Source organism: Pelophylax lessonae (genome assembly GCF_965119305.1).
Source record: "Pelophylax lessonae genome assembly, chromosome: 2".
Lineage (NCBI taxonomy): Eukaryota > Metazoa > Chordata > Amphibia > Anura > Ranidae > Pelophylax > Pelophylax lessonae.
In genome coordinates this window covers 258,990,988-259,017,688 of record NC_138769.1, presented here as the reverse complement: position 1 = coordinate 259,017,688, position 26,701 = coordinate 258,990,988, and the positions used below count along the sequence as shown (strand labels likewise).

General features: G+C 47.8%; 1 protein-coding gene across 3 annotated transcripts in view; it reads left to right on the top strand.

Moving 5' to 3' along the window:
* The window catches only part of LOC309548571 (complement component receptor 1-like protein), a 588,839-nt gene that overhangs the window by 485,216 nt on the left and 76,922 nt on the right, over positions 1 to 26,701 (top strand). The window contains exon 7 of one of the 3 annotated variants that reach the window (XM_082248545.1): positions 5,954 to 6,136. The exons of the other annotated variants lie outside the window; for them this stretch is intronic. Within the exon in view, the coding sequence (XP_082104671.1) occupies positions 5,954 to 6,136 (183 nt within the window). The remainder of the gene's footprint in view (positions 1 to 5,953; positions 6,137 to 26,701) is intronic. 3 annotated transcript variants of the gene reach the window in all.

Below are 26,701 nucleotides of genomic sequence, written 5' to 3'. Positions count from 1 at the left end.
CTTGACTTCTAAGAAAACAAAACAATAAGCAAAGTATCCCATGGAATTCTCTTTAATGTATGCCTTAGTGATTTAGATGTACCGTTTCACTTTGTATTTTATTTTCTCTGTTGGTGCTCCTGTTGAGTGCCTTGTTGTATGTACTTTATGCTTTTTCTCCGTTAAGAGTTTAAAAACTCCTAGCTCTTAGAGAGGATGGTTAGTTCACTTTTACCTAAATATCTGCCTGAACAGGTAAGGGGCATCTGTAGATGAAACAAACTGAGCAGCTTTAAATATATAGTTGAATAATTCCCTTGCTATAGGTGTAGGTAATATACATACCTCCTGATTTGGGCCAAAAAACTCTGATGGCATTATCCCATCTTGCCTTGTTCCTAAAACACTCTCAGTTGTTACTGGTCACTCCTATTATCACATGTGTGGTCTGCTATCTATTCTTGCGGAGCTCAGGGTTACTGCATCGGGGGGGGGGGGGGGGCACATGCAAAAGTTTTTCAAATAACTGGGAGTATTTTAGCAACGTCCTAGCAACAAGGCAGGATGGGATGATGTCATTTTTGTGAATGTTTTGCCTAGAATGTACATAAATGGCCTACAACTATGGCAAGGGCATTATATATTTTAGGTCAAATCTGGATTTGGTTTTATTTACAGGTGCCCCTTCCCTGCATAGGCAGGTTTTTTTTTTGTAAAGGTATACTAACCCATTTAGCACTCTTCCTTTGCAAAAAATGAAGTATCAAAATAAAAATTGTTTAATGCAATAAAATAAAATTGATCTGGGATATCTGTTCTCAATGCAATGCAATAATACAATAACGGAATTTTTGTAAAATTTCCAGACGAGGCTTTCCTAGCCTTGATTAGAGTAGGAATGACCTCTGGGGAGAGACCCCTGTCTCTCAGGACCCGGGTCTCAACAACCAGGCCGTTAAAGCCAGCGACTGTAAAGCAGGATGGAAGATCGGTCCCTGAGACAGTAGATCTTCCCGCATTGGCAGCCGCCAAGGAGGCGCCACTGCCAGGTGTACAACGTCGGCGTACCAGGACCGGCGCGGCCAGTCCGGCGCTACCAGAATCACCAAGTGCGGTTCCGAGGCTAACCTGCGAAAGAACCTGGACAACAACTGAATCGAAGGAAAGGCATACATCAGATGATACTGATGCCTAGGGGCCACCAACGCATCCGAGACGTCTGCCAGATTATCGCACGTTCTTGCCACGAATCTTTCCACCTTGTGGTTTAGCCGAGACACGAACAGATCCACGTCCGGGGATCCCCACTTCGCACACAGCATGTGGAAGACCTCCTGGTGTAGGGACCATTCCCCCTGGTCCAGGGTCTGGCGGCTCAGATAGTCGGCCTGCCAATTCTCCACACCCGGAATGTGAACTGCTGAAATCGCCAGGACATGAGTCTCGGCCCAAAACAGAATGTCGGTCACCTCCCGGGCCACCAAGGGGGCACTCCTGGTGCCCCCTTGGTGGTTGATGTAAGCCACCGCGGTAGCATTGTCCGTCTGTACCCGAACAGGAAGGCCCCGAAGTCGATCCGACCACTGGAAGAGACAGAGCTCAATCGCTCTCAATTCCAATATGTTGATCGGAAGGGAGGATTCCTCCTCCGACCCAAGTGCCCTGGGCAGACAGGTTGGCATCCGTGGTAATCACCGGCCACAGTAACGGACGGAAGGATTTGCCTTCTGACACTGCCGGGGACTGGAGCCACCACAGAGGATCCATTCTGGTCCGGCGACTCAATGAGACACTCAGATCCAAGGACTGAGGTAATCTGTCCCACCTGGCCAGGATCTCTGCTTGAAGAGACCGTGTGTGAAACTGAGCAAAGGGTATCGCCTCAAAGGCCGATACCATCAACCCTAGGGACCGCATGCAGGTCCTGAGTGACGAGGATGGATGGTCCCTGAGGGACCTGATCTCGTCCTGTAAGGTCCGGAGCTTGTCCTCCGGCAAGAACACCTTTGCCTGAGCAGAGTCCAGGATCATTCCCAGATAGGGAAGGCGAACCGAAGGAAACAAATTCGACTTCTGTATGTTGATGGTCCATCCGAACTCCTGAAGCATCTGTACCGTGGTGGACAGATCACGCAGTAGGTTCTGGCTGACACTCGATCTTAAGAGGAGATCGTCCAGATACCCCAAGACCGCAATGCCCTGTGCCCTTAGCAGGCCCAGAACAGGCGTCAACACTTTGGTAAAGACCCTTGGAGCCGAAGCGAGCCCGAAAGGTAACGCCACAAACTGATAGTGGTCCTCCGCAATCGCGAACCGAAGGTACCTCTGGTGACCCTCGAAAATGGGGATATGCAGGTGCGCATCCTTCAGGTCTATAGAGGCCAGGAATTCCCCTGGGCTCAGGGAGGCCACCACCGAGCGGAGAGATTCCATACGGAACTTCCGAACGCGCACAAAGCGGTTCAGCCCTTTCAGGTCCAGAATAGGACGCACCTTGCCCTCCTTTCTGGGCACAGTGAACAGATTGGAATAAAAACCTTGAAACCGGTCCCAATGAGGCACCGGGACAATCACCCCCTGGGCGAGGAGGTCCTGCACCGCTTGATGCAGATCCGGCAGGCGCCCTGGGGTCAAATGAAGATTTGAGGGAAGAAATCTGTCCGCCGGCCGGGAAAGGAATTCGATCTTGTACCCTGATCGAATGATTTCCTGAACCCACCTGTCCGGAATTCGGAGCAGCCAAGGTTGGAGGAAACCGTGCAAACGTTCCCCCACCCCAGAAATGGGTGAAGGCGCCCCTTCAGGCATAGGCGGATTGACCTGCCGCACCGGCATTGCCGGACTTTTGCTTGCCTGCCCATGGCTTCTTCTGGCTACCTTGAAGGGCTTGCCCTTGGTTTGATTCCTAAAGGCACGAAAGGACCCTTGATTGGGTCAAGGGGCGGAACCCCGCTTGCCACGAAAGGACTTGTTCTTCAGGTTCTGGGGCAGCATGGTGCTCTTGCCCCCCGTGACGCCTTTTACCAAGGTATCCAACGCCTCCCCAAAAAGGCGAGAACCTGCATAGGGAAAATCAGCAACTGTTTTCCGTGACGTCTGGTCAGCCGACCAGCTCTTCAGCCAGATCAATCGACGGTTAAGCACTGCAGCACTAGATAGGCGTGCTACCAAAGGGGCCTCATTTAAGGCCGCATCGCACAAATACATGACTCCTTGGTGAATTTGGTCCACCATAGCCAGCGTGGCAGGCGGGGCAGAATCAGATGCGAGGTTGCGTCTAAGCACCTTAGTCCAATCAGCCACCGGCTGAGCCACCAGAACGGATGCGTAAACAGGTTTGAGCAAGGAACCCGCCCCCGTGTAGGAATGGTGGGCTAGAGACTCCAACCTTCTGTCCGTGGGATCCCGAAAGACCGGGTCTCCTCAGTAGGAATCAAGGTAGCCTTGTTTAACACGGCCACAGTGTGATCCACCTGTGGAGGCACACACCATCGCGATTCCGTAGCCGGCGCAAAGGAATAAAGCAACTTAAAACGACTAGGTACCATGAATGGACGTTTTAAAGTGCGCCACAGTTCATTCACAGTGTAATGAAACTCAGCGGGGCAGGGAAAAACCTGCACCGACTTGCAGGTCCTGTGTGCACCAAAAGAGAACACAACGCCCGGAGGACTGGGCTCATCCTCCAAGTGTAGTGTTTCTTTCACAGAAGAAATCAACTCATCCATGGTCGCGTGTCCTCAGGCGACCCCCGGGGGAGAAACCTCAACCCCCTCCACCTCCGCCTCCCCCTTAGACCCCAGAGGATCCAGGGATGAGCGAGACCCTGAAAAGGGCACGCCCGCCGCAGCAGCCACATCACCATCTGAATCAGAGGAGATAGATAATATGGGCCTTTTCCGAGCAGCACGTTCAGCCATCAGCACCTCCATTTTGGACACTAAAGACGCCACTACGGCGGCCAAATCAGGTATAACAGGGGCCCCAGCGGGACTGGGGTCCCCCACTAGGGCTGGAGGGAATTTGCTGTCCTGAGATTCCATTGCCCAAGTTAGAAAACAACAGTGCAATAAAAGGTACTGGCCCTTTAAAATCGCTGCGGAGTGCGCAGCCCACCGCTATATGTACAGTGACCAAAGACCCCCAAAAGGAGAAGAAACTGAGCCAGGAAGGAAAAAACAGAGTTATGGAAGAGACAGTCTGCAGAGCCCCCACAGAGTGTTACCACATCGATCGCTGCTTCAGAGGAAAAGGAAGTGAGGTCATCAGAGGCTGAACTATAAGCTGCAAGAAAATGGCTGCCCATAGAACTGAATGGGAGGCTCCTGCACAATGGCCGCCGAACATGTGCTCGGAACGATCGTTCTGCCACACGCAAGATGGCGCCGGATGGTGCCAAAACAGCATGTAGCCCACAGTGAAGTCAGACATGCTTGCCCATACTAAAAATGGCGGTCCGTGCAGTTTTTCCCCGCTGCGGCCGCCACACACACAGTCTGCACCCCCAAAAACACCGAAGTGACACAGGGGAAGGGGCCCCCAAAAACACACCGTACCGCAGCGCATGTACAAGAGACCCCCGCAGGGATCGCATCAGGGAGCCCCACACAGGCACAGACATGGGGAACACACAGCAACACAGGACTGCCACACCAGACAGAGGCCCCACACAGAAGTACTTACCTGTACCAGATGGCATGGGGTGCCTCTATGAATGGAAAGCCGCTGTCCTCATCTGACTGGGAATGCCGTTAGCCAAGGACAGGACACTGCAGCACCGCAGATGTGTCCAATGAGGTAGCCACCTCACAGTCTGCATCCCTGCTGCGAGCAGGGATGGGTCGTTCATAATGCCAGGACGAACACATGGCTGAACGCTTGATGGCGGGCTGGGGGTCCCTCTGACCCTCTGCCCTGGAGAACCAGGGAGGTCAGTCCGAATCCCAGCTCCGCAAGAATCCATCTTCATCCGAAGAGTCAACTAAAACTAAAGCTGACAAAATAAACAGTTAGTAAATCAAAGAAAAAACTGACATTTTCAAAGAAAATCAAATAAAAAAGATTAGAAAAGCTGAGACTGACGCCAGGCAGAAACAAACTGAGTTGGGAGTGATCAATGCAGGGGGGTATTGACCAGTGGGACAGCCCCCAAGGGTGTGTCTATGCAAATGCTTTTGTTCTTTTGACTAAGTCTTATGCCTAGCTACTCCTGCGGAGCGGAAGTCAATACCCAATAGTGATGACTTAGAGGTGGCGGCGACTGTTGGAGGATGTAAGAGAAATACTGCATTTGCATAAAAGATACCTTATTTTTTATATGAACTGGATGCTAAATTGGGTATAGTGGGGAAGAGTAAAAACCCATGTATTTTTTCTTTTTTTTTTGCATGTGTCTTAGTGGGGGAGATTCACCCTCTTTGCACTGGTGGCAAACGCCACCAGATCAGAAAGGTGGGGGAAGTCCAAAACATAACTGTTGTCACTAGGACAGGATTTGAGGAGGTGGATGGAGGAATCCTCCCCGCTGAGACATTGTATTCTGACAATGGAGGCTCTCTGTTCAGAATATACTGATCGGCTACTGAATCCCATTGGGTGCTGCTGCTGATCATAACATTTTTTCCAAAAAGCCCATTTGACAGAAGTGGATGGTTAGATCTACTTCTGTTGAGCCAGAGCAGTCACATGTGCATTGAAATTTGGCTGGTCCCTGCTAAGCCAGCTCAATTTTGATCAATTTATGGCCAGCTTTAGTCTCACTTTAGATAGATTTCCACTCAGTTTCTGTTTAAGGTCTCCAGAACCAGGGAATTATTCTTTCCTGTGGGGGATACACAACCAATCAAACTGACAGGGGTTTTACCCTTCCATGATAGCAAAAGCTCATTAAAACGAAAGACGTTTTGACTTTCGATGTACTTGAAATACTTATTTTGCAGACATCTCATTTTCAATTTTTCTTTTGTTTCTGCAGTTCAGAGTTGTGAGCCTCCATATGCTATTACAGATGGATCATTTAGCCCTGAAAACGAAGATTATGTATACCAAGACAGTGTAAAATACCAGTGCAAGGGTATAGAATTTGCACTCCTAGGACAACCTTCTATATTTTGCACCGCTAATGGAAATTGGAGTTCTGATGCCCCTAGGTGTGTTGGTAAGTACATGTAATTTTTACATGGTATTTTCATTTCCACAAAAGGTTTTAAGTTTACCAATTAATCATATATTTTCAGGTGTCACAAAGTACTTTAGTTACTGCATTTCTTTTTCAATAGCTCTTATTGAAAGTTTTTGGTAAAAAAGTAAAACTCAACAGGTATATTGATTGCAAATAATGTACATTAGTTGTATATCAGAATACAAAAATTCTTGACATAAAGAAACAACATATTGTCAATATGAACTATTCTCTGCACGCAAATCACGAGAGTCCAGACCGATTCACAGTCAGAATATACCCTCTCCGGCCCAGTCATGTTTCATCTCTACCACCAATAGCATGTCGCAGTGGGTAGGAATGGGGATGATGCTGTGGTGTTCTGAAAAATAATCAACCCCTCTACTAGGGCCCTGTGAATGGGGGGGCCAATAGGGAGAAACAGCATCCCTGTCATCCTCAGCCCACAGCACATCCCCAGAGTATAGGAATGGGCTTGAAATGTACTATGTAATACTGCACATGGCCAAATAGCCTTGGGGGAGAAAGGGGGGAGAAAGGAAGGTAGATTGGAAAAATAAATAATTTGGATAATTAAGCTATTTTGGATAAAGATAAGCCACATAATAGCAGATAACAGATATACAGTGGTACTCGATAACAAATGCTGCATTCAGTATAGCGTTCCGCTAAAACCCATGGGGAACCGCTGATCTAGAGACTGGAACGCAAATCTGCTTCCGGTATGCGTTCCAACCCTGTCTATTGACTTTACTGCGTGCATTCCAATCTTGCGTGTTTTGTCACCGGAAGTGATGTCTTCAGAGATGGCAATTCTAGCTGCCAGAAAGATAATTGGTATGAGCCGTATTTTGTGTCCGGGAGTCTCCTCCACCGGACGCCCCAGCAGCGTCTCTAATGGGGACTTGATGAGGTTCACCTGGGTAAGCGAGTAGATAAAATTCTAGGTATGGATTTAAAATCTCCTTACTTTTGGGCAGGTCCACCGGGTGTGGAACATCGTGCCTAGTTACTGCATTTTACAACATAATTTTGTGGTCTCAAAATCATTAACCACTTCAATACAGGGCACTTTCACCCCCTTCCTGCCCAAGCCAATTTTCAGCTTTTAACGCTGTCACATTTTGAATGACAATTGTGCAGTCATGGTACACTGTGCTCAAATGAAATTTTTTATCATTTTTTTCACACAAATAGAGCTTTCTTTTGGTGGTATTTAATCACTGCTGGGTTTTTTATTTCTTACAAAAAAAAAAAAGAAAAAAGACAGAAGATTTTGAAACAAAGTAATTTTTCTCCTTCACTGATGTGCGCTGATGAGGTGGCACTGATGAGGTGGCACTCATGAAGAGGTACTAATATGCCATGCTGATGGGCACTGACTGGCAGCACTATGGGCACTGATGGTGAGCACTGATGGGCATGGGTTGGGGGGACTTATGGGCAAGTTTTTTTTAATTTTCTGTAATCAGGGCACTGATGATCAGTGCCCTGATGATCAGTGCCCTGATTACTTTTCCTATGCTCCCCTTTGAGGAGGAGCCGCTAATCGGCTCTCCTCGCCACACACTCTGACAGTGTGAGGCGAGGAGAGCCGATAAACGTCACTTCCTCATTTACATTTGGCCGGCTGTGATTGGACAAACCCGATCACATGGGTAAAGAGCCATGTCATTGGCTCTTTACCAAGATTGGGGTCGGGCCGTGTCCTAACAACACGGCACGGCCACAATCGCCGCACTGCGTGTGAGAGAGGTTGTTCTAATGTGCCGTCATATGACGGCATCCCAGAGCGAGAGCCGCACTGCACCGCCGTCATTTGATAGTGGGCCGGTGACAAGTGGTTAAAGAAAATTGGTAATGTACATATTTGATTTAAGAGTACTTACAGCCTAAATTAAGACTTGCATGGTTGTACAGACTTTTGTCTGTACTAAAATGGATTTCACTGCACAGCAATCTTCTTACAGTTGCAAAAGGAGCTTCAGTAAGTCAGAGTCTGCTTCATTTACTGGCTGGAGGACACCCATCATCATCTCTTTCCTCCCTACCCTTTCCTTTCCTGGCCTGACTCTTTCATTCATTGGATTTCAGTTTTTATTCATGATGGGTCAGCATCACATGTGTAAGAATGCCCACTTCTGCTGGCTGACACCCACCCATCAAATTTTGATATTTGTCTATATTTCCCCCCAGGAGCCAGGTCACTACTTGCATCAGGGCTTTGGGCTCTTGGGAGGAGTATAAAGGCAAGGTGCTATGATATTTTAGGTAAGCTACAGAATTCTGATGGCCCTTCCCACCAGCCATGCTCTGTCTGCATTACATATCAAAACCACAGAGACCCATTATGTCATTGGGTCTAAAATAAGGTATGTAGTCAAAATGATAGTTTTAAACATTTCATAAGCACATTGATAATGGGGAAAGGAGGAATCGGCAAAGGCAAAATATGAGCAGAATAATTTACTTAATTCTTTTTTCTGCAGAAAGTGAAGACATCTGGGGACCCTCATGTCTTCTAAAGAGAAGGTGTAATCACTAGTATATACTGTCACTAGGCAACTTGATAGTAATTACTGTAAGTGAAGCAAAAAAAAAAAAGCATATACACTGAACAAAATTATAAACGCAACACTTTTGTTTTTGCCCCATTTTTCATTAGCTGAACTCAAAGATCCTGAGACTTTTTCTATGTACACAAATAAAAAAATTCTCTCAAATATTCACAAATCTGTGTTATTGAGCACTTCTCCTTTGCCATAATCCATCCACCTCACAGGCATGGCATATCAAAATGCTGATTAGACAGCATGATTATTGCACAGGTGTGCCTTAGGCTGGCCACAAAGAATAGCCACTCTAAAATGATAGATAACCAGATACTGCCTCACCCAGTGCAACACATCTCCTTCGCATAGAGTTGATCAGGTTGTTTATGTGACCTGTGGAATGTTGGTCCACTCCTCTTCAATGGCTCTGCAAAGTTGGATATTGGCCAGACCTGAACGCGCTGTCGTATACACCGATCCAATGCATACCAAACATGCTCAGTGGGTGACATGTCTAGTGAGTATGCTGGCCATGCAAGAACTGGGATGTTTTCAGCTTCCAGGAATTGTGTACAGATCCTTGCAACATGAGGCTGCATTATTGCTACATTATTGTTGCATTATCATGCTGCAACATGAGATGATAGTCATGGATGAATGGCACAACAATGGGCCTTAAGATCTCGTCACAGTATCTCTATGCATTCAAAATCAAACGCCATCAATAAAATGCACCTGTGTTCGTTATCCATAACATATGCCTGCCCATACCATAACCCCACCGCTACAATGGGCCACACTATTCACAACATTGACATCAGCAAACCGCTCATCCACACAACGCCATACATGCTGTTTGCCATCTTCCCTGTACAGTGAAAACTGGGATTTATCCATGAAGAGAACACCTCTCCAAAGTGGCAGATGCCATCGAATGTGAGCATTTGCTCACTTAAGTCGGTTACGACGACGAACTGCAGTCAGGTCGAGACCCCGATGAGGACAATGAGCATGCAGATGAGCTTCCCTGTGACGGTCTCTTAACAGTTTGTGCAGAAATTCTTTGGTTATGCAAACTGATTGTTGCAGCAGCTGTTCCGGGGGGCTGGTCTCAGATGATCGTGGAGGTCCTGGGCTGGTGTGGTTACACGTGGTCTGCGGTTGTGAGGCCGGTTGGATGTACTGCCAATTTCTCTGAAACACCTTTGGAGACGTCTTATTGTAGAGAAATGAACATTCAATTTACAGGCAAAAGCTCTGGTGGACATTCCTGCAGTCAGCATGCCAATTGCACGCTCCCTCAAAACGTGCAACATCTGTGGCACTGTGCTGTGTGAGAAAATTGCACATTTTAGAGTGGCCTTTTATTGTGGCCAGCCTAAGGCATACCTGTGCAATAATCATGCTGTCTAGTCAGCATCTTGATATGCCCCACCTGTGAAGTAGATGGATTATCTCGGCAAAGGAGAAGTGCTCACTAACACAGATTTAGACAGATTTGTGAACAATATTTTAGATCAGGACTTCCCAAACTTTTTTGGGCCGAGACCCACTTCTGAATACAGATTTTTTTCGGGACCCACTTGCTTGTAATTGAATATTGTAAAGCGCTACAGAATTTGTTGGCATGGTGTGGCTCCAACTTCGCAGAGCCATTGAAGAGGAGTGGACCAAAACTGCGGGCATGGTGCCGGAGATGCAGGGCTGTGGGCATGGTGCAGGGTTACGGGCATGGTACATGAGATGCAGGGCTGTGGGCATGGTGCAGGGCTGCAGACATGGTGCATGAGATGCAGGGTTGTGGGCATAGTGCAGGACTGTGGGCATGGTGCAGGATTGTGGGCATGGTGCAGGAGATGCAGGGCTGTGGGCATGGCGCAGGACTGTGGGCATGGTGCAGGAGATGCAGGACTGTGGGCATGGTGCAGGGCTGTGGGCATGGTGCAGTAGATGCAGGGCTGTGGGCATGGTGTCGTGAAAATTAATAGGGCTTGGAGCACAGAAACCCGCTTCAGTGCGCTCAAGATTATTACGCACCAAGCTCCATTAATAGCTTGTACTGAAAAGTACAAATGCACCGCTCTTTTGTGTAACGGTTTACCAAGCGCTGGTAGCAAAGAAATGAACAGACACGCTTGCTGTAGTCAATCCGATGCTCTCTGGAGGGTCCCTCTGAGTAAAAACTGCACTCTTGCAGGACACATCAGGTTTATTTAACAAAAGGGAGTTACAGGGAGTGGCTTCAAAACCACCAATCACAGAACAAGTATACATTCAAAAAACACAATAGAAACTGGAGTACATGCCCATAAATGGACACGAGAGAACAAAGGGCTCAACTGCCACAAGGGGCACATGGCTTTTCATTGTTCATTCATGTCAATCCATAAACATGAGTCCATTACTTTTTAGTGGATCTTCATCAAACATGATTCACATATAAATCATATTTGATAGTGACCATTCTATTTGTTCCAGTCGATGAGGTTTTATCTGCATAAGATAATAGCAGCAGCCCCCCAGTCACACCGATTGAATGTGACTAAAAGGAGCCATCTATTTATCTTGGTAAAATGCTAAGAATTTCCATATCACAGACATATCTCAGCAGCACAGGGACCCGAACTGCAGACATAGATCTGTGCGATGGACTCTCTCTGCTACTAGTATTCTGCCATCTCATCCAAAGGAAGATTTTCACCAACAAGTCTTTCCTGCAATGACAGTTAAAGCGACAATCACTGTAAATGGCGATTATCGGTAAAACTGACACTGGGAGACATTATGACTATTTAACTAAAGAAATGTCTATAAAAATTTCCACAACAGCCCCTCCTCTTTGTCATATGCTCCCATGTGTCCCTTGATGAATCTTCTTCTAAATAAACAGAACAGTTCTCACGATAAAACAATCCATTTCAAAAAGTTTATAAAAAGAAAAAGATAACGGGTAAAAACAATCCATCGAAAGGAAACGACACTTGGGTTCCGTTCTTCGGGAGATGACTTCAGACAGAGGGCATGAGATGATGGGATGCGTTGACCAGCGGTCGGGCTGGAGTCCTTGGCGTCGGATGCAGGGGCGGAATCTCGGGGCGTCTCGTCTCCGCAATCAGGACGAGGTCATCTGCTCTGGCTTTGGTGACTCAGTCGACCAGACAACAGGATCATATAGGAGGAATAGAAACAAGAACAACATAAGTATATATACTCATATTTCCTTCAACCAAGATCCAATGGAGAACAAAAAAATCCCCAGAACCTCCCAAAGCATTAAAAGGATTCCAACCCTCGCTAGCTATAGCTCTGGCTCTGCCTTGCAATGAAGTTACCTTATCCATATGGGCTTGGACCTTATCACTAGTGTTTGCTATACTGGAACAGCAGTCTTCCCCTATGAATTCACAGAAACCCCCCTTGGAAGCTAAAAGAAAATCTAGTACCATTTTCTCCTACAGTAAAAACACCCGGAGTTTCATTGGTGAGATGACTGCTATACCTGTCCCACAAGTTGTAGATCCTACAATTCTATTTCCGGTGCCTAAACTGAAGTTAAAGCCCAGCCGTGGACTACCTGATACCCAAATTGTATTGACCAGAAAAGAACAGGAGCCAGAGCTAACATTAAAACTATAACTGATGTTACCCTCTAGGAATGTGTCATTAAATTCTGTGGACAAGTGTCTCTTGGTTGTCTTCATGATGATACGAACGTCTGCCATTGCTTGGGTGTAATAGCTAGGTGGGAGTTTGGAGCACACCCAGCCATTAGACCTGTTTGCCGTCTTGGCCAGCTGAAAATGCATTACCCTTGCTAAAACACACTTGCTAAATATGTAAATAAAAACGATACTCCTCATTATTATTCTTGGATGGAGCTGAGCAGCTTTTTGCAGTGACTGGCATGGATCCAGAACCTCAAGGAAGTCGGCGTTGTCAGCTGAACCTGGTAATACCTCAGAATACCTCCGCTCCAATCCCGTCCTTTGACGTTTCCTCACAACGACTCTGTCACCTGGTTGGACAGAATGTACACCGGTTATCTTGTCAGGGTCCGGGAGAAACTCCAGAACCCTATGATGGACCTTTTGTAGCTCCCTTTGCCAGGACTGCACCCACCCCGTCAGCTGAGAATGTAAAAATGACAGCTGCTGAGGAAAGCACAATCCAGGCTCTGGTTGACTCCCAAACAAAACTTTGTAGGGTGATAACCCATGGGGCATTCCTGTTGGGGTAAAGAGCAATGAGAAAACATTCGAGCCGTGGCTCTTTCTATTCAGCCGTTCAACCTTACCGCTAATCCCTGAAGAGCCGTACATACCTCTGCAAAGATCTGACCAGTGAAGTGTGATCCGCGATCTGACATGATCGTTCCAGGCAGCCCCCTTGCGACAAACTATCTCAGACAGGATCTTTTTCGTGGTGGCAGTGGCAATGGCATGGTGAACGGGCTAAGCCTCTGGACACCCAGAAAACATATCCAGACAGACCAAGACACGCTCGTTCGCCTGTAAAGTATTATAGTCTATCCGAATGCGCTAAAAGGCATATTCTGGTTTGGGTGTGTGCCTTCTCGGTACCATTACCGTTTTCAGCTGCGGTAGTAAAGCCAGGGCTAATCCAATGCTCCTCCACCTATGCACACATAACCATCTTTGGCTGGTGCCCGGGGTAATGAGCCGAGTGGGCAATCATTGGAAAAAGGGATCTGGGTAAACACCATTTACCATCAAGACCCCAGATGTCATCTGGACCCTGTGTAGCCCCCAAAACCATCCATCTCCTCTTTTCCTGCACTCCCGCTTGGGACTGCAGCTTCTTAACACATCAGAGGGGATGGCTAGTATCAGGGTTTCTGTCACCGGGCTCAGAGCACCTTCCTTTAGCAGCTCTATCTGCCAAGGCGTTTCCATTGGCTTCCATAGTCGTCTCAGTAGTATGAGCCTTTACCTTCAGAATGGTTATCACGTGTGGCAAGCAAAAGGCAATGAACAGCTCTATTAACTCTGCACGTTTCACCGACCTCCCCAAACTAGTCAAGAACCCTCTTGCCTTCCAGACAGGACCACAATCATGTGCCAGCCCAAAAAGCGTATCTTGAATCTGTATAGAAATTGATCCTCTGATCTCTGTCTTACCATCTGGGGTGTAGTACCTGGAACCATCGACCAAAAGGTTAGCAACTGGAATGGGGGTCTCATTCACTGGACTGACAGCCACTGATTGCCACTCCATCAAAGCAAGACAATTGTGTTGTTCCTACTAAAGTTGATTGATGAGAGAGAAAAAGAGAGAGAGAGAGAGAAAGAGAGAGAAAGAGAAAGAAAGAGCGAGATAAAGTTTTGAAAATTACCATTTTTCTGCACTGCCTTCTCCCCCCTTCTCTTCCTCCTTAACAGGAAGAAGAGACGCAGGGTTCAAAAATAGTGCATCGTTTAAGGTTACGAGGACTTTGGGGGTCCTTCAATGTCTGTATTCTCTGAGTGGTTAGATGTTGGGTACCTAGAGAAATGCAATGACCTAAAAAAAAAAACAAGCTTCTCCTTGCAAAACTGGCCTAGCCTGCAATAGAGAGGTTCTGTCACTGACACTGTCTGGCCCGTGAGACCTACAGTGGGAGTTGTCTCCCCTGTAAGGGGAACCTTGCCTCTGGGTCAAAAGGACAAAAAAGATAAAGTGAAGTCTCAAAGGAAGCAGCTGTTGCTGGGTGATTCAATCATAAGAAGTGTGGAGCTTAAAGAAAATGGTTTTGTGAGATGTCTCCCTGGTGCTATTGCTAGACGAGATAGAAGACGTATTATTAATATTGTTAAGCAAGCAAAGCAGGAAGGGGACGTGGATGTTTTTGTCCATCTAGGGACAAATGACCTGGCTTGCAATGAAGTGTCAGAGGTGAAAAAATCTTTTATCACACTTGGTAATGACGTACAGGATTTTGCATCCACCATTTCATTTTCTGAAGTTCTGCCTGTGCATAATGTTCAGAATGATAGGCAGAGGCGCATAAAGGAGTTCAACATATGGCTTAGTAAATGGTGTCAAGAGCAAGGATTTGGCTTTGTTTCTCATGATAGCTCTACTTGGAATAGAAAGGAACTGTACAAAAAAGATGGTTTGCATCTTTCTCTCAAAGGAACAAATGTACTTAGTGAACAACTCCAAGAATTTGCGAAAGAGTATTTAAACTAGGAAGGGGGGGGGGCAAAAGAGTGAAAATACAAGAGTCCAATTGCCCCCCGAAACAATGCCAGAACAGGTCAGAAGCACAGAGGTGAAGAAATGATAAGCTCAGAGTCCTGTCTACAAATGCTCGCAGTTTAGGTAAACAAATCAATGAACTTGGGTCAATAATGGCATCTGAGAATGTAGATTTAGTGGCTGTTACGGAGACATGGTTTAATGAAAGAAATGACTGGGACATAACCATACCAGGGTACTCTTTATACAGAAGAGACAAAGAAGGCAAGAAAGGAGGAGGAGTGGCCCTGTATGTGAAAGATAGCATTAAATCTAACCTAATACAAGTTGGTGAGGCCAACATAGAGTCAGTTTGGGTTACGTTGCAGTTTGCTAATCATGCAGTAACTCGTGTAGGTGTGATATATAGACCACCTGGTCAAGTTAAAGAACTAGATGATCTACTAGTTGAAGAAATAGCTAAAATGACAATGAAAGGAGAAGTTATCATTATGGGAGATTTTAATCTTCCAGATATAAACTGGAAAACCAAAATAGCAAGTTCTACCAGGAGTACAGATATTCTAAATTCCCTACTGGGGTTGTCTCTGCAACAAGTGGTTGAGGAGCCAACCCGGAGGGAGGCCATTTTGTATTTGGTATTCACAAATGGGGATTCGGTATATGATGTCATTGTAGGCGAAACCTTGGGATCTAGTGATCACCAGTCAGTGTGGTTTAATATAAGAACTGTGAAAGAGTCACACCACACAAAAACAAAAGTTTTAGATTTTAGAAAAACAGACTTTTCAAAAATGAAATTAGTCATAAATGAGTCCTTATCAGACTGGAACGGATTACATGGAGTCCAGGAGAAATGGGACTACTTAAAAGGTGCATTATTGAAGGCAACAGAAAATTGCATTAGACTTGTCAGTAAAAGCAAAAAAAGGAAGAGACCACTGTGGTACTTAGCAGAAGTGGCCTAAATCATTAAAAATAAAAAGCTAGCATTTTGTAATTATAAGAAAACCCAGAGCAATGAAGATAAGGAAATCTACAAGATTAGGCAGAAAGAGGCCAAGCAAGTTATAAGAACTTCTAAAGCGCAGGCAGAAGAAAAACTAGCTCAGTCTATGAAAAAGGGGGATAAGACATTCTTCAGATATATAAATGAAAAAAGGAAATTAAAACAAGGAATAACTAAATTTAAAACAAAGGACGGAAGGTATGTAGAAGAGAATAAAGGGCTAGCCGACTGCCTTAATGAATACTTCTGTTCAGTTTTTACAGAAGAAAAAGAAGAAGGACCTCCACTTGAAAGGATGACTAATGAATAGTTTGATGCATGTGTCTTTACAGAGGAAGACGTTCTAAGATTGCTGTCTAAAGTGAAGACAAATAAGTCACAGGGTCCTGATGAGATACACCCAAAATTATTAAAAGAGCTTAGTGGTGAGCTGGCAAAACCATTAACAGATTTAGTTAACCAATCATTAGTAACAGGAGTCGTCCCGGAAGATTGGAAATTGGCAAATGTCGTGCCCATTCACAAGAAAGGTAGTAGGGAGGAATCGAGCAACTATAGACCAGTGAGTCTGACATCAATAGTAGGCAAATTAATGGAAACCCCTTTTAAAGGATAGGATTGTGGAACATCTTAAATCCCATGGATTGCAAGATGAAAAACAACATGGGTTTACTTCAGGGAGATCATGTCAAACAAATCTTATACATTTTTTTGACTGGGTGACTAAAATAATAGACGGTGGAGGTGCAGTAGACATTGCATATCTAGATTTTAGTAAGGCTTTTGACACTGTCCCACATAGAAGACTTATCAATAAACTACAGTCATTGAGCATGGACTCCCATATTGTTGAGTGGATTAGGCAGTGGCTGAGTGACAGACAACAGAGGGTTGTAGTCAATGGAGAACATTCAGAACAAGGTCATGTTACCAGTGGGGTACCTCAGGGATCTGTACTGGGACCAATTTTGTTTAATATCTTCATAAGTGATATTGCAAAAGGCCTCGATGGTAAGGTTTGTCTTTTTCCTAATGACACAAAGATATGTAACAGGGTTGATGTTCCTGGAGGGAAACGCCAAATGGAAAAGGATTTAGGAAAACTAGAAGAATGGTCAGAACTCTGGCAACTGAAATTTAATGTGGATAATTGCAAGATAATGCACCTGGGGCCTAAAAACCCAAGGGCAGAATATAGAATATTTGACACAGTCCTGACCTCAGTATCTGAGGAAAGGGATTTAGGAGTAATTATTTCAGAAGACTTAAAGGTGGGAAGACAATGTAATAGAGCAGCACGAAATGCCAGCAGAATGCTTGGATGTATAGGGAGAGGTATAAGCAGTAGAAAGAGAGAAGTGCTTATGCCGCTGTACAGAACACTGGTGAGACCTCACTTGGAGTATTGTGCGCAGTACTGGAGGCCATATCTCCAGAAGGATATAGATACTCTAGAGAGAGTTCAGAGAAGAGCTACTAAACTAGTACATGGATTACAGGAAAAAACTTACCAGGAAAGGTTAAAGGACCTTAACATGTATAGCTTGGAAGATAGAAGAGACAGAGGGGATATGATAGAAACTTTTAAATACATAAAGGGAATCAACTCGGTAAAGGAGGAGAGCATATTTAAAAGAAGAAAAACTACCACAAGAGGACACAGTTTTAAATTAGAGGGGCAAAGGTTTAAAAGTAATATGAGGAAGTATTACTTTACTGAGAGAGTAGTGGATGCATGGAATAACCTTCCTGCAGAAGTGGTAGCTGCAAATACAGTGAAGGAGTTTAAGCATGCATGGGATAGGAATAAGGCTATCCTTCATATAAGATAGGGCCAGGGACTATTCATAGGATTCAGATATATTGGGCAGACTAGATGGGCCAAATGGTTCTTATCTGCTGACACATTCTATGTTTCTATGGGTTCTTGAGATCTTAAGACCGCGTTGGCTGCATCGGTGTCATCGAGGCAAGGGAGGGGCTATTTTAATTCCTCTAGGATGTGAGCTGACACCGGTTTATCAACGCCCTATGATAAGTCATGGTCGTTTCTGACCATACCTACCTTTGAATTTTCCGGATCCTCCGGAATAAATTTCCACTTACCCCACGGACCAGCCGGGTTGGTCGGACAATTATGCCTGATGTACTCTGACTTTCCACATCCATAGCAGACCTGTTAAAAGAACTTCTAGTTTGCCACAGTGTTAGAAGGAGAGGGTTCAGCTGTTATGACAGGCTGTTGAGAGATAGAGACACTGTGAGGTGGGACGGTGTTTACCAGTATCAAAGTCTGCACTGTGAGCTGAAGAAAACGGAGATTAAAGTGCAGAGACAGTGACAGGTTCAGTGTCAGCGGATCTGGCTCGTCTTGGTAAAGTTAGCCCAGTAAGAGCTTCCTCCACTTCTCTCACAGGATTGCTGGGCTCTGCTATCTCATCAGGCCAAGTGTACATAATGCGGTTCTTCCGGGCTGAAACCGCCTCATGCACGCCTTGCTGATTGACCATAATAGATCTCTGAAGCCACAATTGCGCTACAATTAGCATCTTTGTTGCCTGGAGTCTAGTTCTGAATTCAATAATGAACTCCCATCTCCAGACATAAAAAACACCTTCCAAAAGGGATGTACCAACTGTTTCCCTTGGTTATCCCCCTTCCTGAGGGGTCTCATTGCCTGAGCCCCAAACTCAGACTTCATGTACTGCGAAAGTTGTTTGGCTAACCTGGGGGACCTGCGTTACCCCCATTGCATGGATGTACTATTACCCATGACGATTCAAATCGCTTCCTTGCACCTGGTTTAGGAGCAACACTGCCAGGTGCCAACTTTGACAGTGTTGGCCTGCTTCCGGACTCCCGCGCCGGTCAGCTAGAAGACCTCAACCCGGTGGCTTCGTACGGCTATACAGCCCATCAACCCCCACACGCTCCCCAACTTCCGATTATCTTACACGGCCAAATGTGGGGCGGATTTCGGTATCTACTCCTCACACGTTGAAGGCTGAAACAAGCGTGTCGCAATCACCCGTTTCCCGTAGACGGCTCAAAGTACACACGTTTCGACCTAACCCGTGCAGCCAAACAATCCCGAAAGCACAATGAAAGTCCTCCCTATACAAACCTTGGCTTCAGTCTATTCCTTGATGTTGCATTAAAAATTAAATTGAGATGCCGGTTACTGATTGCACACTGGAAGGTATAACCTCTCTACCTAAAATCCAACCTGCAGTACTGAAAACTACCTCTGTGAGAAACCACTACTCAGTACAAAACAAACCTGTAGACTGAATCCAATATCAGTCACTCCACAATGTACTCTTATCATTGGAAAAAAACTTAGTTACAACAAAAAATGAGACAAAATACACCACAAAAACAGCTTAACCAAAAACTTACAAAACAAAAAAAATAGTTACCCCTGAAAACAGACAAAAACACAAAAAACAAAACTGATGGGTTGGATATGTGTATGTATATATATATATATATATATATATATATGCTAAATATGAACAAAAAGATGGACAAAGCTAGCTAGAAAAACACCTGCAATGATCCTGTAAAAAAATCTTCCTAGATGCCGAATTTCAATTAAAATGAAAAAACATTACTTTTAAACTGAAATACAGTGCAAAAATAACATCACAAAGTTGCCCTTTAAAACTACCAAAAAAGAGAAAAATGTTTGTTAAGGCTCAAAATAGCATTTCGGCCACATGGGTTTCAACACCATTTAACAAAATGGTAATGTGGAGTCCAAAAAAGAGTGGCTCCCACACAAAGGAAATTACATCATAACCACATGTTACAAAATGGCTGCCAAGCACATGGTCCACACAAAATGGGGGCACAAAACAAAGAGTTTAAGCAACCGTGTGGTACTTCGTGCATAACAAAGATATACAAAAAAGAAGAAAAAACAGGATTTACAGGATCCGCTGTATTCAGACAATAGCTATCCTGGTGGAATGCTTATTTTAGGCTGCACAACACAATCTGCTACTTAAAACAGAAACTTAGTCCAAAACTGTCTGCTCTATGCTCAATTCAAACCTCAGAGTCCAAAGCAAAAACCAGTTTCACTAATAAACGAGTTCCCGCCAAAAACCAATCCAGCACACACACCAACCAATCTGCCGCCCAAACCAACATCGATCGATAATATATTGTTATCTCATCGAACGAAGCTGATATCACAACAGAGATGTTACAAGGAAATATTTAACACATATATCTCACAACCCCAGGATGTATTAACTGGGAACCTTGTATACAGGTTTCTCCCCCAATTATTAGACCTGATCCCTAGCCACAAATATTAATGCAAAACACCCCATCGTTATACAAAAGAGTAAACGCTGCAAATGAAAAGGTTCTTTTGCTAAGCTTTGTTTCTAGCTTCCACAGCGGACAAAGAAAGTAAGCCTTGGTTTAAAACAACAAATTTTCAAAAACTGAAATGAAGTGTCTTACCACATGAAACATGATTAACATATAAAGCATATTTGATAGTGACCATTCTATTTGTTCCAGTTGATGAGGTTTTATCTGCATAAGATAATAGCAGCAGCCCCCCAGTCACACCGATCGAATGTGACTAAAAGGAGCCATCTATTTATCTTGGTAAAATGCTAAGAATTTCCATATCACAGACATATCTCAGCAGCACAGGGCCCCGAACTGGAGACATAGATCTGTGCGATGGACTCTCTCTGCTACTAGTATTCTGCCATCTCATCCAAAGGAAGATTTTCACCAAGTCTTTCCTGCAATGACAGTTAAAGCGACAATCACTGTAAATGGCGATTATCAGTAAAACTGACACTGGGAGACATTATGACTATTTAACTAAAGAAATGTCTATCAAAATTTCCACAACAATGGTGCAAGCGATGCAGGGGCTGTGGCCACGGTGCAGGAGATGCAGGGGCTGTGGCCATGGTGCAGGAGATGCAGGGGCTGTGGCCATGGTGCAGGAGATGCAGGGGCTGTGGGCATAATGCAGAAGATGCAGGGCTGTGGGCATGGTGCAGGACTGTGAGCATGGTGCAGGAGATTCAGGACTGTGGGCATGGTGCAGGAGATGCAGGGCTGTGGGCATGGTGCAGGGGATGCAGGGCTGTGGGCATGGTGCAAGAGATGCAGGGGCTGTGGCCATGGTGCAGGAGATACAGGTACTGTGGGCATGGTGCTGGAGATGCAGAGCTTTGGGCATGGTGCTGGAGATGCAGGGCTGTGGGCATGGTGCAGGAGATGCAGGGCTGTGGGCATGGTGCAGGGCTACGGGCATGGTGCAGGAGATGCAAGGCTGTGGGAATGCTGCAGGACTGTGGGCATGGTGCAGGAGATACAAGGGCTGTGGGCATAATGCAGGAGATGCAGGGCTGTGGCATGGTGCAGGACTGTGGGCATGGTGCAGGAGATGCAGGGCTGTGGGCATGGTGCAGGAGATGCAGGGCTGTGGGCATGGTGCAAGACTGTGGGCATGGTGCAGGAGATGCAGGGCTGTGGGCATGGTGCAGGAGATGCAGGGCTGTGGGCATGGTGCAGGGCTGTGAGCATGGTGCAGGAGATTCAGGACTGTGGGCATGGTGCAGGAGATGCAGGGCTGTGGGCATGGTGCAGGGCTACGGGCATGGTGCAGGAGATGCAGGGCTGTGGGCATGTAGGAGAATTGTGGGCATGGTGCAGGAGATGCAGGGCTGTGGGCATGGTACAGGAGAGTCAGGACTGTGGGCATGGTGCAAGACTGTGGGCATGGTACAGGAGATGCAGGGCTGTGGGCATGGTGCAGGAGATGCAGGGCTGTGGGCATGGTGCAGGAGATGCAGGTATGTGGGCATGGTGCAGGAGATGCAGGGCTGTGGGCATGGTGCAGGACTGTGGACATGGTGCAGGAGATGCAGGGCTGTGGGCATGGTGCAGGAGTTGCAGGGCTGTGGGCATGGTGCAGGAGATACAGGGGCTGTGGGCATAGTGCAGGGCTGTGAGCATATTCAGGACTGTGGGCATGGTGCAGGGCTACGGGCATGGTGCAGGAGATGCAGGGCTGTGGGCATGGTGCAGGATTGTGGGCATGGTGCAGGAGATGCAGGGCTGTGGGCATGGTACAGGAGAGTCAGGACTGTGGGCATGGTGCAGGACTGTGGGCATGGTACAGGAGATGCAGGGCTGGGGGCATGGTGCAGGAGATGCAGGGCTGTGGGCATGGTGCAGGAGATGCAGGTATGTGGGCATGGTGCAGGAGATACAGGGGCTGTGGGCATAGTGCAGGGCTGTGAGCATATTGAAGGAGATTCAGGACTGTGGGCATGGTGCAGGAGAGTCAGGACTGTGGGCATGGTGCAGGACTGTGGGCATGGTGCAGGAGATGCAGGGCTGTGGGCATGGTGCAGGGCTGAGGGGATGGTGCAGGATCCGTTTTAGGTGCATTTTTTCTGGTTGTTAAGGTGTGGCCAGGGAAAAGTTGATTGTTAAGGAGTCGGCACATGCTGACTTTCTTAATGATCAGCTCTCTCCCTCGCACAGCCTCCTGTCCTATTGGTGCTCACCAGCGGCTTGGACCGGCCTTCCCCTCCTTTCAAATGCTCCCTGCTGTTCTACCTGCTGTTTCTCTGTCTCCTTCCCTCAGATTCTGGAAGCCGATGCTCCTTGCTGTTCCGCTCAATGTCTCTCCTCCTCCTCACCTCAGATTCTGGGAGCCGATTTGGGCATGGTGCAGGAGGGTCTTATTTACCCATCCGTGAGGCACCTTCCTTTTAAAAATGGCGCCGCCCGGCCGCTGCGTCACTGCGCATGCGCCGCCTGCTCTAGCGTGCACGGCCTCCTGAGCAGTGTCGACGGCGCATGCGCAGTGGACACGCAGACATTTCTTTTATGGGAGTCGCTGCAGCTCCGGCTTTCTACAGTTTGGGCGGGTCGCTCAGCGCGACCCACTGACCCACAGTTTGGGAACTGCTGTTTTAGATAAATAGGCCTTTTGTGTACATAGAAAAAGTCTTAGATCTTTGAGTTTAGCTCATGAAAAATGAGGGTAAAAACAAAAGTGTTGTGTTTATAACACAGGGACGGGGGGCTAAAAAGCGACCCCCGCCTACCCCTGTCTCGTCTGATGCCTCAGATTCTGATTCTGAGCCAGTCGCTGCTGATGTGGGTCTCCCCTCTGGGGCTCGCAAGCCCTCCAGGGTGGTGAAGGTTTTTCCTTTTCCCAAATGCTTTAACGATATCATTAAGAAGTTGTGGGTCCGTCCGAAACGACCCCCTGGGATGCCCAAACGGATTGCTAGGGGCTACCCGTTTGAAGAGTCCCTCCTTAAGAAATGGACGGTGCCGCCTTCGGTGGATCCGCCGGTCTCCAGGCTAAATAAGGCTACTGTTATCCTGTTGGAGGATTCCCCGTCCTTTAGGGATCCGGTTGCAGGAGATTCAGGACTGTGGGCATGGTGCAGGAGATGCAGGGCTGTGGGCATGGTGCAGGGGATGCAGGGCTGTGGGCATGGTGCAAGAGATGCAGGGGCTGTGGCCATGGTGCAGGAGATACAGGTACTGTGGGCATGGTGCTGGAGATGCAGAGCTTTGGGCATGGTGCTGAAGATGCAGGGCTGTGGGCATGGTGCAGGAGATGCAGGGCTGTGGGCATGGTGCAGGGCTACGGGCATGGTGCAGGAGATGCAAGGCTGTGGGAATGCTGCAGGACTGTGGGCATGGTGCAGGAGATACAAGGGCTGTGGGCATAATGCAGGAGATGCAGGGCTGTGGCATGGTGCAGGACTGTGGGCATGGTGCAGGAGATGCAGGGCTGTGGGCATGGTGCAGGAGATGCAGGGCTGTGGGCATGGTGCAAGACTGTGGGCATGGTGCAGGAGATGCAGGGCTGTGGGCATGGTGCAGGAGATGCAGGGCTGTGGGCATGGTGCAGGGCTGTGAGCATGGTGCAGGAGATTCAGGACTGTGGGCATGGTGCAGGAGATGCAGGGCTGTGGGCATGGTGCAGGGCTACGGGCATGGTGCAGGAGATGCAGGGCTGTGGGCATGTAGGAGAATTGTGGGCATGGTGCAGGAGATGCAGGGCTGTGGGCATGGTACAGGAGAGTCAGGACTGTGGGCATGGTGCAAGACTGTGGGCATGGTACAGGAGATGCAGGGCTGTGGGCATGGTGCAGGAGATGCAGGGCTGTGGGCATGGTGCAGGAGATGCAGGTATGTGGGCATGGTGCAGGAGATGCAGGGCTGTGGGCATGGTGCAGGACTGTGGACATGGTGCAGGAGATGCAGGGCTGTGGGCATGGTGCAGGAGTTGCAGGGCTGTGGGCATGGTGCAGGAGATACAGGGGCTGTGGGCATAGTGCAGGGCTGTGAGCATATTCAGGACTGTGGGCATGGTGCAGGAGATGCAGGGCTGTGGGCATGGTGCAGGGCTACGGGCATGGTGCAGGAGATGCAGGGCTGTGGGCATGGTGCAGGATTGTGGGCATGGTGCAGGAGATGCAGGGCTGTGGGCATGGTACAGGAGAGTCAGGACTGTGGGCATGGTGCAGGACTGTGGGCATGGTACAGGAGATGCAGGGCTGGGGGCATGGTGCAGGAGATGCAGGGCTGTGGGCATGGTGCAGGAGATGCAGGTATGTGGGCATGGTGCAGGAGATACAGGGGCTGTGGGCATAGTGCAGGGCTGTGAGCATATTGAAGGAGATTCAGGACTGTGGGCATGGTGCAGGAGAGTCAGGACTGTGGGCATGGTGCAGGACTGTGGGCATGGTGCAGGAGATGCAGGGCTGTGGGCATGGTGCAGGGCTGAGGGGATGGTGCAGGATCCGTTTTAGGTGCATTTTTTCTGGTTGTTAAGGTGTGGCCAGGGAAAAGTTGATTGTTAAGGAGTCGGCACATGCTGACTTTCTTAATGATCAGCTCTCTCCCTCGCACAGCCTCCTGTCCTATTGGTGCTCACCAGCGGCTTGGACCGGCCTTCCCCTCCTTTCAAATGCTCCCTGCTGTTCTACCTGCTGTTTCTCTGTCTCCTTCCCTCAGATTCTGGAAGCCGATGCTCCTTGCTGTTCCGCTCAATGTCTCTCCTCCTCCTCACCTCAGATTCTGGGAGCCGATTTGGGCATGGTGCAGGAGGGTCTTATTTACCCATCCGTGAGGCACCTTCCTTTTAAAAATGGCGCCGCCCGGCCGCTGCGTCACTGCGCATGCGCCGCCTGCTCTAGCGTGCACGGCCTCCTGAGCAGTGTCGACGGCGCATGCGCAGTGGACACGCAGACATTTCTTTTATGGGAGTCGCTGCAGCTCCGGCTTTCTACAGTTTGGGCGGGTCGCTCAGCGCGACCCACTGACCCACAGTTTGGGAACTGCTGTTTTAGATAAATAGGCCTTTTGTGTACATAGAAAAAGTCTTAGATCTTTGAGTTTAGCTCATGAAAAATGAGGGTAAAAACAAAAGTGTTGTGTTTATAACACAGGGACGGGGGGCTAAAAAGCGACCCCCGCCTACCCCTGTCTCGTCTGATGCCTCAGATTCTGATTCTGAGCCAGTCGCTGCTGATGTGGGTCTCCCCTCTGGGGCTCGCAAGCCCTCCAGGGTGGTGAAGGTTTTTCCTTTTCCCAAATGCTTTAACGATATCATTAAGAAGTTGTGGGTCCGTCCGAAACGACCCCCTGGGATGCCCAAACGGATTGCTAGGGGCTACCCGTTTGAAGAGTCCCTCCTTAAGAAATGGACGGTGCCGCCTTCGGTGGATCCGCCGGTCTCCAGGCTAAATAAGGCTACTGTTATCCTGTTGGAGGATTCCCCGTCCTTTAGGGATCCGGTTGATCGTAGGGCGGAATCTGTGTCCCCCTCTATATTCTCCCTGGCGGGGTCGGCCTTTAGACCAGTGTTTACCATTGCTATGGTTTCGCAAACATTGACGGAATGGGCCAAGCTGTTACGTCGTGACCTGGAGGGGAGAAGCCTCCCACCTGCCGTGGCTGAGTTGCTGGACCAGATGGTGCAGGGGCTGCAGTTTGTTTGTGACGCCGCGCTGGATGATGCTCCACTGCTGGGGCGTGTGTCGTTCTCGGCGGTGGTCCTCCGGTGCATGCTATGGTTGAAGTGCTTGTCGGCGGATCAGGCTTCCAAAAAAGCCTTGACTGATCTCCCTTTTCAGGGGGATCGCCTGTTTGGTGCTACCTTGGATGAGATTATCAAAGGTCTCACTGAGGGCAAGAGCACCTTTCTCCCACAGGCTGCCAAGGGTAAGGAACCTCGTCGCAGACGGGGACCTTCCTTTTCAGCCCACAAGAAGTTTTTTTGTTCCCCCGGGGCGGGTGACAAGGCGAAGCCCTCCAAGGGCCCACCGGGGAGTTTCAAGAGACCCAGGTCTGGTAAGCAAAAATCCGGTCCTTCCAGACCTGAGGATAAGTCCGCTTCAGCCTGAAGGTGCGCCCCCACCCATGTCAGGGGTGGGGGGCATCTTCGCCGGTTCCCGGACCCGTGGCTCTCCAGGATTCAAGACAAATGGGTTCACGAGGTCATACGGTCGGGATACAAGATCGAGTTTCGATCAGTTCCACTGGTGCGGTTCTTCCGTTCCAATGTGCGACTGTCCCCGGGCTCTGTTGGGGCAGTGCAGGACTTGTTACAACAGGGAGTGGTAGTTCCGTTTCCCTGTGGGGAACGTTTTCGGGGCTTTTACTCAAATCTGTTCACAGTGCCCAAGAAAGAGGGCAAGGTGCGTCCAATCCTGGACTTAAAGGCGCTCAATTGTTTTGTCCGGGTGCAAAAATTCAAGATGGAGT